The sequence below is a fragment of the Lethenteron reissneri genome, chromosome 22 (assembly GCF_015708825.2).
Source record: "Lethenteron reissneri isolate LAM-NWPU_2019-01 chromosome 22, ASM1570882v1, whole genome shotgun sequence".
Lineage (NCBI taxonomy): Eukaryota > Metazoa > Chordata > Hyperoartia > Petromyzontiformes > Petromyzontidae > Lethenteron > Lethenteron reissneri.
Window position 1 is genome coordinate 3,739,478 of NC_083800.1, and position 13,471 is coordinate 3,752,948.

At 47.8% G+C, this 13,471-nt stretch overlaps 1 protein-coding gene across 12 annotated transcripts in view; it reads left to right on the forward strand.

Moving 5' to 3' along the window:
- Nucleotides 1-13,471, forward strand: part of LOC133345533 (actin-binding LIM protein 1-like) — a 120,684-nt gene that overhangs the window by 41,552 nt on the left and 65,661 nt on the right. For all 12 annotated transcript variants that reach the window (XM_061556383.1, XM_061556371.1, XM_061556374.1 and 9 more), the window contains exon 2: nt 6,834-6,974. In XM_061556383.1, coding sequence (XP_061412367.1) covers nt 6,834-6,974 — 141 coding nt within the window. The remainder of the gene's footprint in view (nt 1-6,833; nt 6,975-13,471) is intronic.

The window sequence follows — 13,471 nt, forward strand, 5'->3', positions numbered from 1 at the left end:
CTATTTTGAACATGGAGCAGACACTGTGTACACATTTGCCGCTAAAATACCAATTCAGAATTTAACATTTTCCACGCTGGATCTTCCGTTGCCATGGACCTTGCCAGCATTTAAATCCACCTTTACACTCCAACCCGCTTGCTCCTAAACATGCCTTGTCTGCATTAGTGTCCCTTTGCAAATGTCCATCTCTCGTTAAGTAATTATCCCCATTCACACCGATTGCCAGAAGGCTGGATACATCTGCTACAAGTGAAAGTGTTCCGATAAATCAAGAGCTTTTTCCACCAAGGAGAGCACGGCTCCCCCTGGGGGCCATGCCGGTTACAATCAGACGGTTCCTAGGTCAGTCCCACGATTATTATTTTTTTACGATCAGTGGAAACAAGAAGATGCTCGGTGTATTCGGCACTTTGCTTCGTTCATCATTTCGTATTTTTTTCTTTTTAAACTTAGCTTTATGTAAAACCCCCACCTCTTGCTCACTCTCTCGCTCACTCTCTCGCTCACTCCCTCGCTCACTCTCTCGCTCTCTCTCTCGCTCACTTTCTCGCTCACTCTCTCGCTCACTCTCTCGCTCTCTTTCTCGCTCACTCTCTCGCTCACTTTCTCGCTCACTCTCTCGCTCACTCTCTCGCTCACTCTCTCGCTCTCTTTCTCGCTCACTCTCTCGCTCACTTTCTCGCTCACTCTCTCGCTCACTCTCTCGCTTTCTCTCTCTCGCCCTCTCTCGTTCTGCACGCAGCCCTTCTCGCAGTCCGACGGCCTCCGACGGGTAGCTCATATCAGCATGCAGAGCTCCCCGTCATCTGCCACCGAGCACACGGCCTCCTCCATCGCTCACTGCTCCTTGCGAGCGTGCGTGGACGGACGGATGATCACTCACATTGGTGGGTGGCGTACGTGCATCCGGGCGGGCGGGCGAACGCCTGGCTGGAGTTCGCGTGCAGGGGCAGCCGGGACGAATTTTAACAAGTCTTCCGAGTGTGTGAGCTAACGAGAAGGAACTCTAAGGTGGGGACGAGCAATAATATAAATTATTGGTGGAATTCAGAAGTTGAAACTGCTCGACTTTTTTTTGTGTCACCTTGCTGAATTCAAGGAGCATATTTTGCTCATATCTGTTAAGACTTCATAAAAAGTGCTGTTTCTTGCTGACTGCTTTGTGTGGTTTGGAGCTTTTGGGCCTCTGCTCCCGCAACCATGCTGAACAAAAAGACTGCTGTATGGCCTGGTAATGTGAAGAACATGGCACCAAACAGCAATCGAGCAAAAGCAATGGCAGTGTTAGTGGAAGGCAACAGAAGAAGAGGATGGCTGAGACAAAATGAATTGATGTAGTGGAAGAGGAGGCACTTGCACAGAGACGAATGACAAGCAATTATCAGCAACAGATGAGTTATGATGATGATAATGATGATGATTACTGCTGAGGTTACTGCCGTAAGTACATGGACCCAGTGACCTCCGTAAAAGGGGCTGAACGGGGAGAGAGTGCGAGAACTACCGAGTCTATTTGTTGACAAGTGAGTGAGTGTGGCATTGTGTGGGTGAATGGGAGTGTGCCCGGCGAATGTGTGGGAACGTGCGCGCGTAGCGGGATTGTGTGTGACCATTTCCCTTTAATAATATTGATTGGGAAACTGTAAAGGAGTGCCCCGTGTACGGTTCTCATGCCGCTGCACGCAAAGGGAACTTCTAAACTAAACTATTTAATTTTACCAGGTAAAGCCCACTGAGCCATATAGCTCTCTTTCAGAAGCGACCTAGTCACAAATGATAGCTCAACGAAGTGGCTTATCTTGTGGAAATTCTATAGCACCCAAATACTCTAAACGCACGTTGATCCTAAACGTGGAGGGAAAACCCAGAGGGCCTGGAAAAAAATCTACGTAACCACGGGGAGAGCATGGATATTACAAATATACAGCAGGCGTCAGGGTGGGAATCGGACCCACGAACTCCTCCATACCAGGTGAGGGAGTTAACATCTCACCACTGCGGTGTGCCCCTCTCTTGGAACAGAGTTTGTCGTATTTCTCCTTGCAGCCATATGGGTTTATAAAGGGTTGGGTTAACCTTAATTCTGACCCACCGCAAGCCATCCAGTCACACAACCGCTGCGTGCGCCAATTCTATCGCTCAATATACAGAGGCCGAGGCAGTGGAGGCATTTTCCCGAGGGTTGAATTTCCTTGAAAAGTTACACAAACTTGAGGTGGCTGGCCGATCTCGGGGGTTGGAGCACTGAGCTGGTAACGGTGAGATTCCAGATTTGATTTTGGCTTCCCGCTGCCCGTGATTGAACTGGGTTCTCAAGTGTGGCCGAGTTGATTGTATTGAACCAATTCATCAACGACTGCTCAAACAATTATCACGTTAAATGTTCGTCATCGTGCGACAATGGGAAAGTGTTTCCTGCCCCCCTCCTCCCCCTTCTCGTGTGGATTAAAGCATTTAACCGGACAGAATCTCAAAAGTAGAGTCCTGTGATATCGCCTTCCACAAGCTGTTCTCAGCATGTAGAAATGCGCTGCTCTAAAATAATTTTGAAAATGTAGACAAAGCGGGGGATGGGTCCATGTGGTTCGATGGATTGGTTTTGTGTCAGGAGTTGAATCTGGGTTTCTCCCACCCAGAAACAAACTGAGTTCTGAACCCTAGTGACTTGATATTCTCATCCTGGTCACAAATGACTGCATACAAAACCCATCATATATATTTATTTAACGAAAATTATTAATATCCCAATTCCAGATTCTGAAACGCAAATGATCGATTTGATTCCCATACGATGTTCAATTGCCTCTTATCTCGGTGTGGATAAGAGGCAATTGAAGGAAATCTCAGTTGTAGTTCTGGGATGTCACCTTCCACAGGCTGTTGTCCGGCGAAGTCTGATGCACAGGTGGGGTGGTGCGCGCAGTTGGAATGCAAATGGCAGGAAAACCTTCGTTTGGAGGAGGTTGAAGTACCCACAATCTACCCAAACGCACGTGGCCTGCCGATCGACTAATAGCGCAGCACACATTCATACATCGCTGTTGGGTAGACAGAGGCATGGGGGATATGGGGTAGGATATGTGGGGAGGGAATGAAGAAACTAGCCCATTCTAGATTTGAAGTTTTCGTGACTGCAAGGATCCACATACTCTTTGGTTCTTTCGGTAAAGTCACGTAGGTGAAAAAAAAAGAAATAACTAAATTAAATCACGACGTTTCGGAAGCAAAACAAGCTTCCGTCATCAGGTGGGACAAGCACAGCAAGAAACAAAATTACTTGCCCATTGCTTCGACTGCCACGCCCCACCGAGAGAATGAACAGGTAACATGTGAATAGGTAACATGTGAACAGGTAACATGTGGACAGGCGACATCTGTATTGCAAGCTCAGCGTGCAAACGATCACGCCCATGGCAGCATCTGAGATCTCAACTGTACATTTTCAGATGTATTTCTACTGGTTCATATCGTAACTAGGGAACACGCTCGGCTAAACATTGCGACGTCTCTAAAAGAGACCGACCCTACCATCGATAGCAATGTGGGGTCATCGCGCAGAGTTTTTGCAAAACGTTGTTTTACGAGTGGACCTGGTGCTGTCAAGAAACACAAAGCAGGAAACTGGCCTTACGCGAGCATACGGCCTCTTCTTCTTGGTTCTTTCGGTAAAGTCACGTAGAAGGGAAATAATAAAATAATAAAAATAAAACATAATAAAATAATTCTCACGACGTTTCGGCCACAACGCAAGCAGCCGTCCTCCCGACAGACCTGTTCTTCACCTGAGGACGGCTGCTTGCGTTGTGGCCGAAACGTCTTGAGAATTATTTTATTATGTTTTATTTTTATTATTTTATTATTTCCCTTCTACGTGACTTTACCGAAAGAACCAAGAAGATGAATCCCTGCAGTCACAACAGCTTTAAATCGAAATACGGCCTCTTACTATAAAGGATCGGTGTACGCTATTCAACGGCTATTTATGATTTAGAAAAAAAATCGTAATTATAATTCAAATGAGACAGGTTTAGTGTTGAAGCCAACTGCTGGGGGTACAGCAGGTTGTGACGTCAGCAATGCCCAGCGGGAATCCGTCGCGGGCTGTTGTAGGGGAACGTAGGGCAGACGTTGGTGGTGACTGGGCTGTCGGGTCTTTTTTTTTGCCACGATGCCTCGTAGGTGTGACGGCGATAATGAAATTCGTTTCGCACGCATTGCACTTGGAATAACATCCAGTGAACTTGGAAGCTATTAGTCCCTTTCCCCGTATGGCGATGCTAATTCTCACTTACATTTTTTTTGTCGGTTTCGTATATGCGGTCTTTTTTTAATGTACAAACGCTTACGCGGACAGCTTTGGGGCCGTCCATAAGTGACGTCACCTGGGGGGGTCAGACATTTGTGACGATGTGTAACGAGGGGGGGGGGGGGTTGAGAAATGTGACGTCACATCAAAATGCGCAACTTTAAATAAATATAGACAACACGTTCTACCTAATTAAATAGACATTTTAATAAATGTTTTCTCCTACAACATCAGAGTGCAGCGCCACCTTAAATACGCACTACAATGACAATAGTTTAAAGCGATTTGAAGCATGTTTTATTTTTGGGGGGGGGGGGGGGCAGAGCTTTGTGACGTCATATTTCAGAGGGGGGGTCTGACTTTTTGTGACGCCGTGTGACGAAGGGGGGAGGGGGGGTCAAAAATCGTCCAAAATCGCGTGACGTCATTTATGGACGGCCCCTTTGTCAATTTTCATCAACAGTCACGTCGCACTTGTGGTGTGGAATGGGAAGGATCGTGGTTGTCTGTGGACAGGGGCCGACGTTTGCTTGCGTTTGCTGTAAAGACAAAGCAGGTCAACACGCATCATGACTGTTTTGGGGTACATGCTTGATCATTCATTCATTCATTCCACGGGAGGTTGCAAGGTATTTGCTGCCCGTCATTAGGCATCCATGACAATATTTTGTTATTTTATCAGCCTATCGACCTTGCAAAATAAGTTAATGTTGTTCAGTTAGCAATGTTCACACACATGTTTGGGAAGTAAGGATCGATGACTGATGATGGACGAGATTTGTGATGGAATGGCAGAAAAAGGGGAGAATTAAGCCTACGAGGATGACCACCACAATAACAAACCATTCAACAAATTGTCAATAACGTTGCCTTAAATGTACAAATATATAACAGGGTAATGTTTTGGGCGATGACTTTCATAGCAGAGACTCCAGCTTCACATGCGGGAGTGAAATGGATGTTGTGGCATCACGGGACTGTGTGTGATGCCAATGGCAAGGAGAGGCCTTCATCCAGCAGTGGAGAGATCACGGCTGATGATGATAATGATGATGGAATTGAATTAGCATCTCGTTAGTACGTTTTCCCTGGGCCCACTCTTGTGCATAGCCAAGGGACAATATGCTTAATCAGTGTTGTCTCTTGGAGGGCCTTACGAGACTTAAAGAGGCTGTAATAAGCTCACGACAAAATTATAATTAGCTTGCAGTCGAACGTAGCCGAGGTCGTGAGAAGTTACGACATTTACATGCTCCAGTTTTAAAAGTTCTGGCGGTAATTGGAGGGCATACATTGAGCGGGAGCAGGGTCGTGATCGTGATGGGTGAATGTCAGCGTTGCCTGCCCAGGCCATGCCCCCTGGCACAGCGAGGTCAGGGTGCAAGGAACGTACCCAACGATGGGTGGGTGGGGTTGAGATGGCATTATTCCAGAGCTGGGCTTTCTAATTATGTTTAGCAATCGATTCCCCTGCCGATGATCGGCTAATTGGACAATGCGACAAAGAGTTTGGCAAACAAACCCAAAAAAAGTCTCACCTCCGTTTCCACGTGTGCCGCTGGACAGGAGGTGAGGGGGCAAGGCTTGATGACGTCGTCAACATCACCAGTCAGGCCATGGTTGGGGCGACGGCACAGGAGGTTTCCCACCTTCGGGATGCCAGGATGTCGAGGCGGTCGCCAATTGTATCCGAGTCCAACCGATCGACCATGAAAAAAAAGTAGTTGATTTACATTTGTTCCTGGGTACTAAGTATTATTTTTCAATTGCTTATGCCTAAAAAGTATAGAAAATGGATAATATTCCCCACAAACATGGACCCAATAATCATGACCGTAACATTATTTTCGATTGAATATTTCAGATTTAGCGCAAATACACTGTGGGCTAGTGAGAAAGAAAGGAACAAGATCGTGATGAGCAAATCGGCGTATGTTAGGGTACGCATGCCACGTCGCCTTGCATGGGGTAGAAATTGATGGCTCTCGATGCCGGCGGTGTTTGCAGTTGTGCCCTGTAGCTCTCCAAAGTGCTTTCTGCTCGTACCGTGTGTTGATCGGTGCCGTGTCCGACGTTTCGCTCCCACTTGCTTGGGAGCTGCTCAAAGTTCTTCAAGGCTCCTGAAGAAGCTCCCTGGCACGGGGAGCGAACAGTCGGGCACGGAGCCGATATTCGTCAAGAACCTTGTTTGCGATTCAAAATTGAGTTTTGGGTTAGGCCAAGTGATTATCTGGCCGGATTCGTGTCGTGACTCCCTCCGCCACCTGACATAGCGAAACACAGTACGACATTGCCAAGTGCACCAGCGTTTAACGCGCCAATTCGTCACTGTTTAAGCTTTCCGTTAAATTGAACAACACGTCTCACAACCAAATCGGATGCAATTTAACCGCATTTCAATCGTCTCATGTGCAATGTTTGCATTTCACCGTCTCACCTTCTGCACCCTTCCTACTCACCCCCCGCTCCCCATTTGCCCCTCCAAAACAATCGCACCCCCCCCCCCCCCCCATGGAATGAGCAGTGGCCGAGAGTCAGGACGAGCGTCAGAGCGTGCTGGGGGACAAGCCTGCGATCCACTGCTACAAGTGCCGCGACCTGTGCCGCGGGGAGGTCCTCCGCGTGGAGAATCGCCACTTCCACGTCTCCTGCTTCACCTGCAAAGGTGGGAGAGCTCCGAGTAGCGAGCGACACCCCCTACCCCCCCCTCGTCGGTGCGTCCCCTCCCTTGGCTGCCACGCCGTCGCTGATCTCGACCGCCGACCGTCGCTTCTCCCTGCGACGTGTCTTGTCCCTGCCCCACGTAACCACTGTTGTGGGTACGGCGCCACTACCTGCGCTGATACTTCCCCGTTCTATTTGGCCGACTTGCCTGTTCTTTCCAAGGGCCAGGATGGATGGGGTACTGTGAACCGACTACTCCTGTTTCTCCACCACACACACACACACCCACACACCCACCCACACACCCACCCACACACACGCACCCACACATCCACCCACCCACCCACACACCCACACACCCACCCACCCACCCACACACCCACCCACCCACCGACACACCCACCCACCCACCGAACCAATAATCCTGGGGGGGAGGGGGAAGTGCTGTTGTGGGATACTGTGAGTAACAAATATTTTAATATAAATACAAATAAACAAGCAGTAGTCCTTCTCACTGCATAAAGCAAGTACATTTCGGCCATGTCCAAGATGTGCTCGTGAATGCTGTTGTGGGTACGCTGTTACTTCTGCTTGTTATTTAAAGTCACTTTGGGGCCCACCGCCTGTTAAAATTGGGGGCGATTGTTGCTCTGCATTCGGGAGTCGGTGACGTCCGCTGCGGGTCTCCGGCTGAGCAGGGAGCTCGGGGCTGGGAGCTCGCAGATGAAACCCACGGTGTGAGCTCTCTTATCCTGGAGTCATCGCGGACAGCGACAGATTCGCACTCAATAACACGTGGTACCGGGAGGCATTTGATTTGAAAAACCTATGGAGTATTGTGGTTACTTCGATTTCACGCGGCAAATTAAATCTCAAATACACGAGAATGCGTGTAAACCACCGGGCATCATGTTGTCCCGCGGTCACTTTGACTCGATGCGGCAAAACAACAGGATAACACGCACGCACGCACCCGTGTAAACAACATGGTACATTCTATGATTAGTAGTCCACACCTATGACCACTGCAACGGCAGCACTTTAATCACAGAGTTATACAGTCTTAAAATAGCATATTTCTCAGCTGTCCGCTGCAGATAGACGGCACACTTGCCAGCTCACCTCTTCGTCCTGTTCACTGTCCGCCTCTCTCTTTTCAAGCCTCGTCCTCTTGCCAGGGGTCACCATGGCTTCGCAAACGGAAGCTGATCATCGATAATCAAGGCACACGGCCTTACGTGCCGTCAATTAATATTTATTTTGCCTGGGATTTGATTGCACCGCCCGTAACCGTCATGGCGCAATTTTTTTTAGCGAGGCCTCGTGACCTCCAGCGTCAAATCTGAAAACTGTTCGGCGAAACGGAAAAGCCGTGACCCCCCCCCCTCCCCCCGCTGTGCACCCAGGCCAAGGGATGTTTCACGCGAATTGAAAATCTCGTGTCTTGTTACCGTGAGCGATATCGGCTTTTCTCTTTGACCTGATCGCCCTGAACGTGCTCGATTTTGTCGGGTTATCTCGGAAGCTAAGCCGGACTGAGCCTGGTCAGTAATTGGATGGCTGACCACGAAGGCTTGGCCCACCAGGTGTTGTAGATGCGCGGGGCCGTAGCGTGACCAGGAGATGGCCGTGCCGAGCGTCACCCTCTCATGCGCATGGTGGGTTTTCTCCGGGCTCTCCCGGTTTCTTCTCACAATCCAAATAATCATGACTGGCATTGGCCAAACATCCCAATGTAGCAGGGCCCTTCTTAAATAGTCTTGAGACTCAGTGGGGCTTTTTCAGGTAAAGTAGGCTAATATTTTTTTCTCACAAGTCTTTAGACTCGTTTTTGGTGTGCTCAGAACACACGTCCCTGTTGCAAGGAAATAAATGGGGCCCGCTTGGGCCCTCCCACCCCTCTCGCCCCAATCTGAAGAAGAGGAGGGGGGGGGGATTTAATAAACGTGCCAGTAGCCAATTTTCTCAACTGCCACACCGAGAGATCGCATCGAACCGGCGATTCGTGGGTTGCAAGTCGAAAGCGACAACCGTTACTGTACGGCAGCATCTCGTTTTGAAATGATGTAAATGTTATTCCTGACCCACTTGATCCCACATTGAAAAGACTTTTGTTCAGCCAGGCATGCAAGGGAAGTGTGCATTTTGTATGCAAATCCTGAAATCTATATGCCTTGCCCACGTCTTTCGCAGCGGATTCCGTCAGGGAATTTTTTTTATCCCCTGCGTGACTTTCATGTTTCACTGCCACTGTTCTCTTCCTGAAGGCATGCTTTCAGCTCTCAAATGGCCTCATTTAAAGAAGATTACCTGTCCTGCCGCAAAGCCACCTTGTGCCTGCTAATAGGGCCCCAATGAGAGTGGTCACGGATACCGTCCTTTTAGGAGGCAAAAGGGAAAAAAATATACTTGAATTAAGTCTGGCAGAAAATAATGAAACAAACGACCTTAATTATTATTAAGAGGAAGGAGTCGAAACCTTATAACGCCAACAGATGTATCATGAAAACAAGATGCAAATATTTAATAGTTTTTTAAAGTTACTTTTCAAGGCTCAAGTCATAATTAGTTTTTTTTATGCATTGTGGGAATGTAGGCGAACGGTTTGTGATTGCATTCATTGTGTGATTTTTTTTTAACATGCAGTAATCTACGTGAAAACAGAGATATCCGAAAAGGGATTTGAGCGGTGTCATTGTACACTTTGCAATGTAAGTTTGATACCTAGCCACGGTTAACATCAGCGGCGGGTGACATTTGACTTCGTCCTGGACATCCCCTGCAACAAACCGCATTGACCAGCGTGGTGAAGAATGGCCGAACAACCCCAATGACAGGCACGGGGAAACCTTCGCACAGCGGCGAATTGAATCGTTAATCGGTCTAATAGAATAATCTTTCGCAATGTATCTGAAAACAAACTTGTCTGAACATTTTTCGATTTAAAGCTTTCGTGACTGCAGGGATTTATCTTCTTCTTGGTTTTTTAAAATTATTATTTCCATTCTACGTGACTTTACCGAAAGAACCAAGAAGTTGCCTGAACATATTTGGAGCCAAGGTTGTCTGGGAAATGCAAACAAGGCTTCTATTTGGACTCACGAGATAAAAGACGTGGGGGTGCTCGTACACAGCTCACGGCACCCCACTTGACGCAGCTGCCATCGTTTCATACTCGAGTGCAACTGGCAGCGCAAGAGATTTCTTTTTTCGTTTCCTTTTTTGTTATTTGGTCCCGTGGGCCACTTGACGCTTTGTGTCCCGACACTCCTGGTGGCCAGGACGTGCTCTCAGAGTCAGGGATGCAGCTACTGCGGGTGTCATGGGCGTCCGGACAAAATATTTGTACGTAAATAATTGTGGGTTTTTTCAAGTCAATTTTTTTATCTCCCCCTTTTAACAGTGTGACACCAATGCCGATGAAGCGCCCTGTAACGGAACACAGTCGGTCACAAACAGTAGAACTCGCACGTCAATGCCAAGTCAGCCGCCAGCGCTTGTTAAGTTTTAATATATTTGACTTTCTTTGGGATTTTACACCCTGATCTCTAATGCAAACGCTGTGGGTGTGTCTTAGTATCCAGTATTCGGTGTGCGTTTGCGACCACATTCGTTCAACTGTATTGTATGTACGTACGTTGAACTTCTTGCTGTAATGTAGCCAACCGTGCTCATCGTTGTGGGATACGTGTCCCTTTGCGGCGCGTTGTATAATCCAGAGAATACGGTTGTCAGAGTGCAGCTGAACTCTTCATGTCTGTTACGAAGTGTGGGTGGGGAGCGGTGGTGTAGCGGTTAGCGCGCTGCGCTATGAACCTGGCGATCCGGGTTCGATTCCCGCTCACGGCCAACACCGGTGACGATTATCTGAACCGGTCCTGGGCCTCCCCTAGGTCGACTCAGCCTGAAATGAGTACCTGGTGCGGTGAGTAAACATCGCCACTGGGGAGACAAAGGCGGTCGGGCGTGGTGCTGGCCACCCATTCCGGCCTTCAGAGGTGTTCGCTAACAGCACTTGCCCCCACAGTCTGTTAAGGCTATACGGGGGATCTTTGTCTTTGTCTTGTGGGGGGGAGGGGGGAAGCGAACTTCGTGGGCCCTATCTGAAATGTAACCAAGAACCACCGAATGCTCCCAACTTCCACAGTTTGGCTGCGTCCCCTGCTCGGAGTCGAAACGCAGCGTGTGCTCCGAGCTTAGCAATTTTCTTTCTCAAGGCCACGTCAAACACCTATACTCAGATAGAGCACACACGTGAAAAGTAAATAAATTAAAGTTTACTTTTCGCTTCCCGCAAATTTTAGTTTTGAGAAAATCACTTGGGAACCTTGGATTCTTACGGCCGTTGACACGAGCGCTGATGGTGCTGAATGTTTGGCATTCACCGCGCAGGGATCGCAAGGCAATGGTCGTTATGGCCCTGGAGATAGAATTTAATAATTGTCGAGGAACAGTGCCGGCCACAGTTTCAATTATGAAGCGGAGTGCGGTCACACTGCAGTGGCCAGTGGCCATTGACCGATAACGCTGTTGGATAAATATTATCCCGTGTTGTTTTGTTTGCATATGTGATGCCACGCAATAAGTAACCCGCTTAATTTAATAATAAATACGTTAACGTTTCAGGTTTTGACATATTTCAAATGGCAGAACGCCTTATCAGCATTGCACTTCGCTCCTAAGGAATGGAATTACAATGTAATGTTACACCATTAGCGCAAATATGAAGATGAAATGGATAAGTAAATCTGCATCGCCACGTCTCACTTAAGACAACACTTCTTCTGAGTCCACGGCTTTCAAAGTACTGTCCACGACTATATTCTTAGGTTTTTTCGGTAAAGTCACTTCGGTAAAAAGTAAAAATAAAAATGAATAAAAGTAAAATAAAATAAAAATAAAATAAAAAATAAAATAACAATCACGACGTTTCGGAGGCAACACAAGCTTGCGTCTTCAGGTGGAACCGTCACAGCACGCTTGCTGTATCAAGTGCTGTCCACGACTGTTCTTACGTCATTCACAGTCGTCGTCGTCCATGATCAAGCCACTGCTGGATGAAGGCCACCCCAGAGTCGGCACTACTCCTCACAGTCGTGCGACATCACAATCCACCTGCCCACGAACCCATTTCTTCGCCACACCTCCTCAATAGCCATACTTCCAGACGCAATTCCTTACCCTGGCTGCCACTCCGTTGACTAGCCATGGGCCATCATCCCATCCAGCGACAAGTCTTGCCCAAATAGACTTACATTTCTACAGAGTTAGAATGTGCGATGTTTGAACTTACAGATGTTCTCTCTAGTCCATGGTGTTCTTCTTCCTGCCACTCGATATACTTTCTGTCATTGTTGTTCACGCGTATCTGTTACACGAAAGGTCAAACGGCACATGGTGACCCAAGCGATAAGACATTTACGTAAGGCTATTTGAGTTTAAATTAAAGAAATGTTTCAAAAGAAGATTCCGTTGGGTTTGAAAAAAAAATCAAGTGACAATGAAAGGCAAACCTTCCTGAATGCACGTTGTGCCTCAGACTGTCTGAGCACTCGTACATTTCACTGTCAAATGTATTCGAGATACGTTTGAAACCTGGGTATGCAGCGTGATGGTGGAAAAGGAAGATAGCGAAGCAATTGGATTGCTCGGTACACAAGAGTAATGATTTACTGTGCTCATTCAACATGGCAAAACCATTATCCTCGTGCGACATATTGTAACATGTTATTCATGCAGGAGTAATTATAAGAATAATATTCTCCTCCTTAGGGAGATCCCGTGATCCGTGACAATAAACTGACATTTTTGCATCTGTGGCCATTTATCGTTTGATGATTATAGCAATCATGGCTTCAGCACAGAAATGCTGTTTCCCCCCTCAGCAAATCCCAGTGTTTCTATAATGCAAATTGTGCATTAATTGCTCATATTGTCTCGACTAAGCCGTCCCTCGTAAGCTGTTTTCAATCGACTGAGCGGACGGCGTTGCCAGCGTTTCAGCGGAAGTGGGCTCCTCTGATAGCAGCAACACGAAAAATATCTCTTTGGAAATCACCCGTCCCCCGTCCGCACCGCCCGACGCTTCACTAAACATCAGAAATGTTAGCACGCATAATCCGTGTGATTTGGGCCGCAACTCTCTGTTCCCCACCTCTAACCACACGCACCGCACATATTAATAATAATGTTTAGTTTTCTCTAGCGTCGTTCGCGCAAGTTTGCGTCTCACAATCGCTGAGGAACCACAGACCAAGCCGGCAAACCAGCTGGTGAGCCGGCGCTACCAACAATTGCCCATGATCTGCAATCCTCTATTTATTCGTGTGTTTTCAGCCAGTCAACGGATGTTTATACACGTGGGAGGAAAACCGGAGCACCTTGAGAAAATCTCACACACGTAAGGGGGGGGGGGGGGGTAGAGCAACACACGGTCTTTCATGCAGAAAGGATGGATGATGAGATTCGTCTGCACTTTGCACGACCGCATTTCCCTGG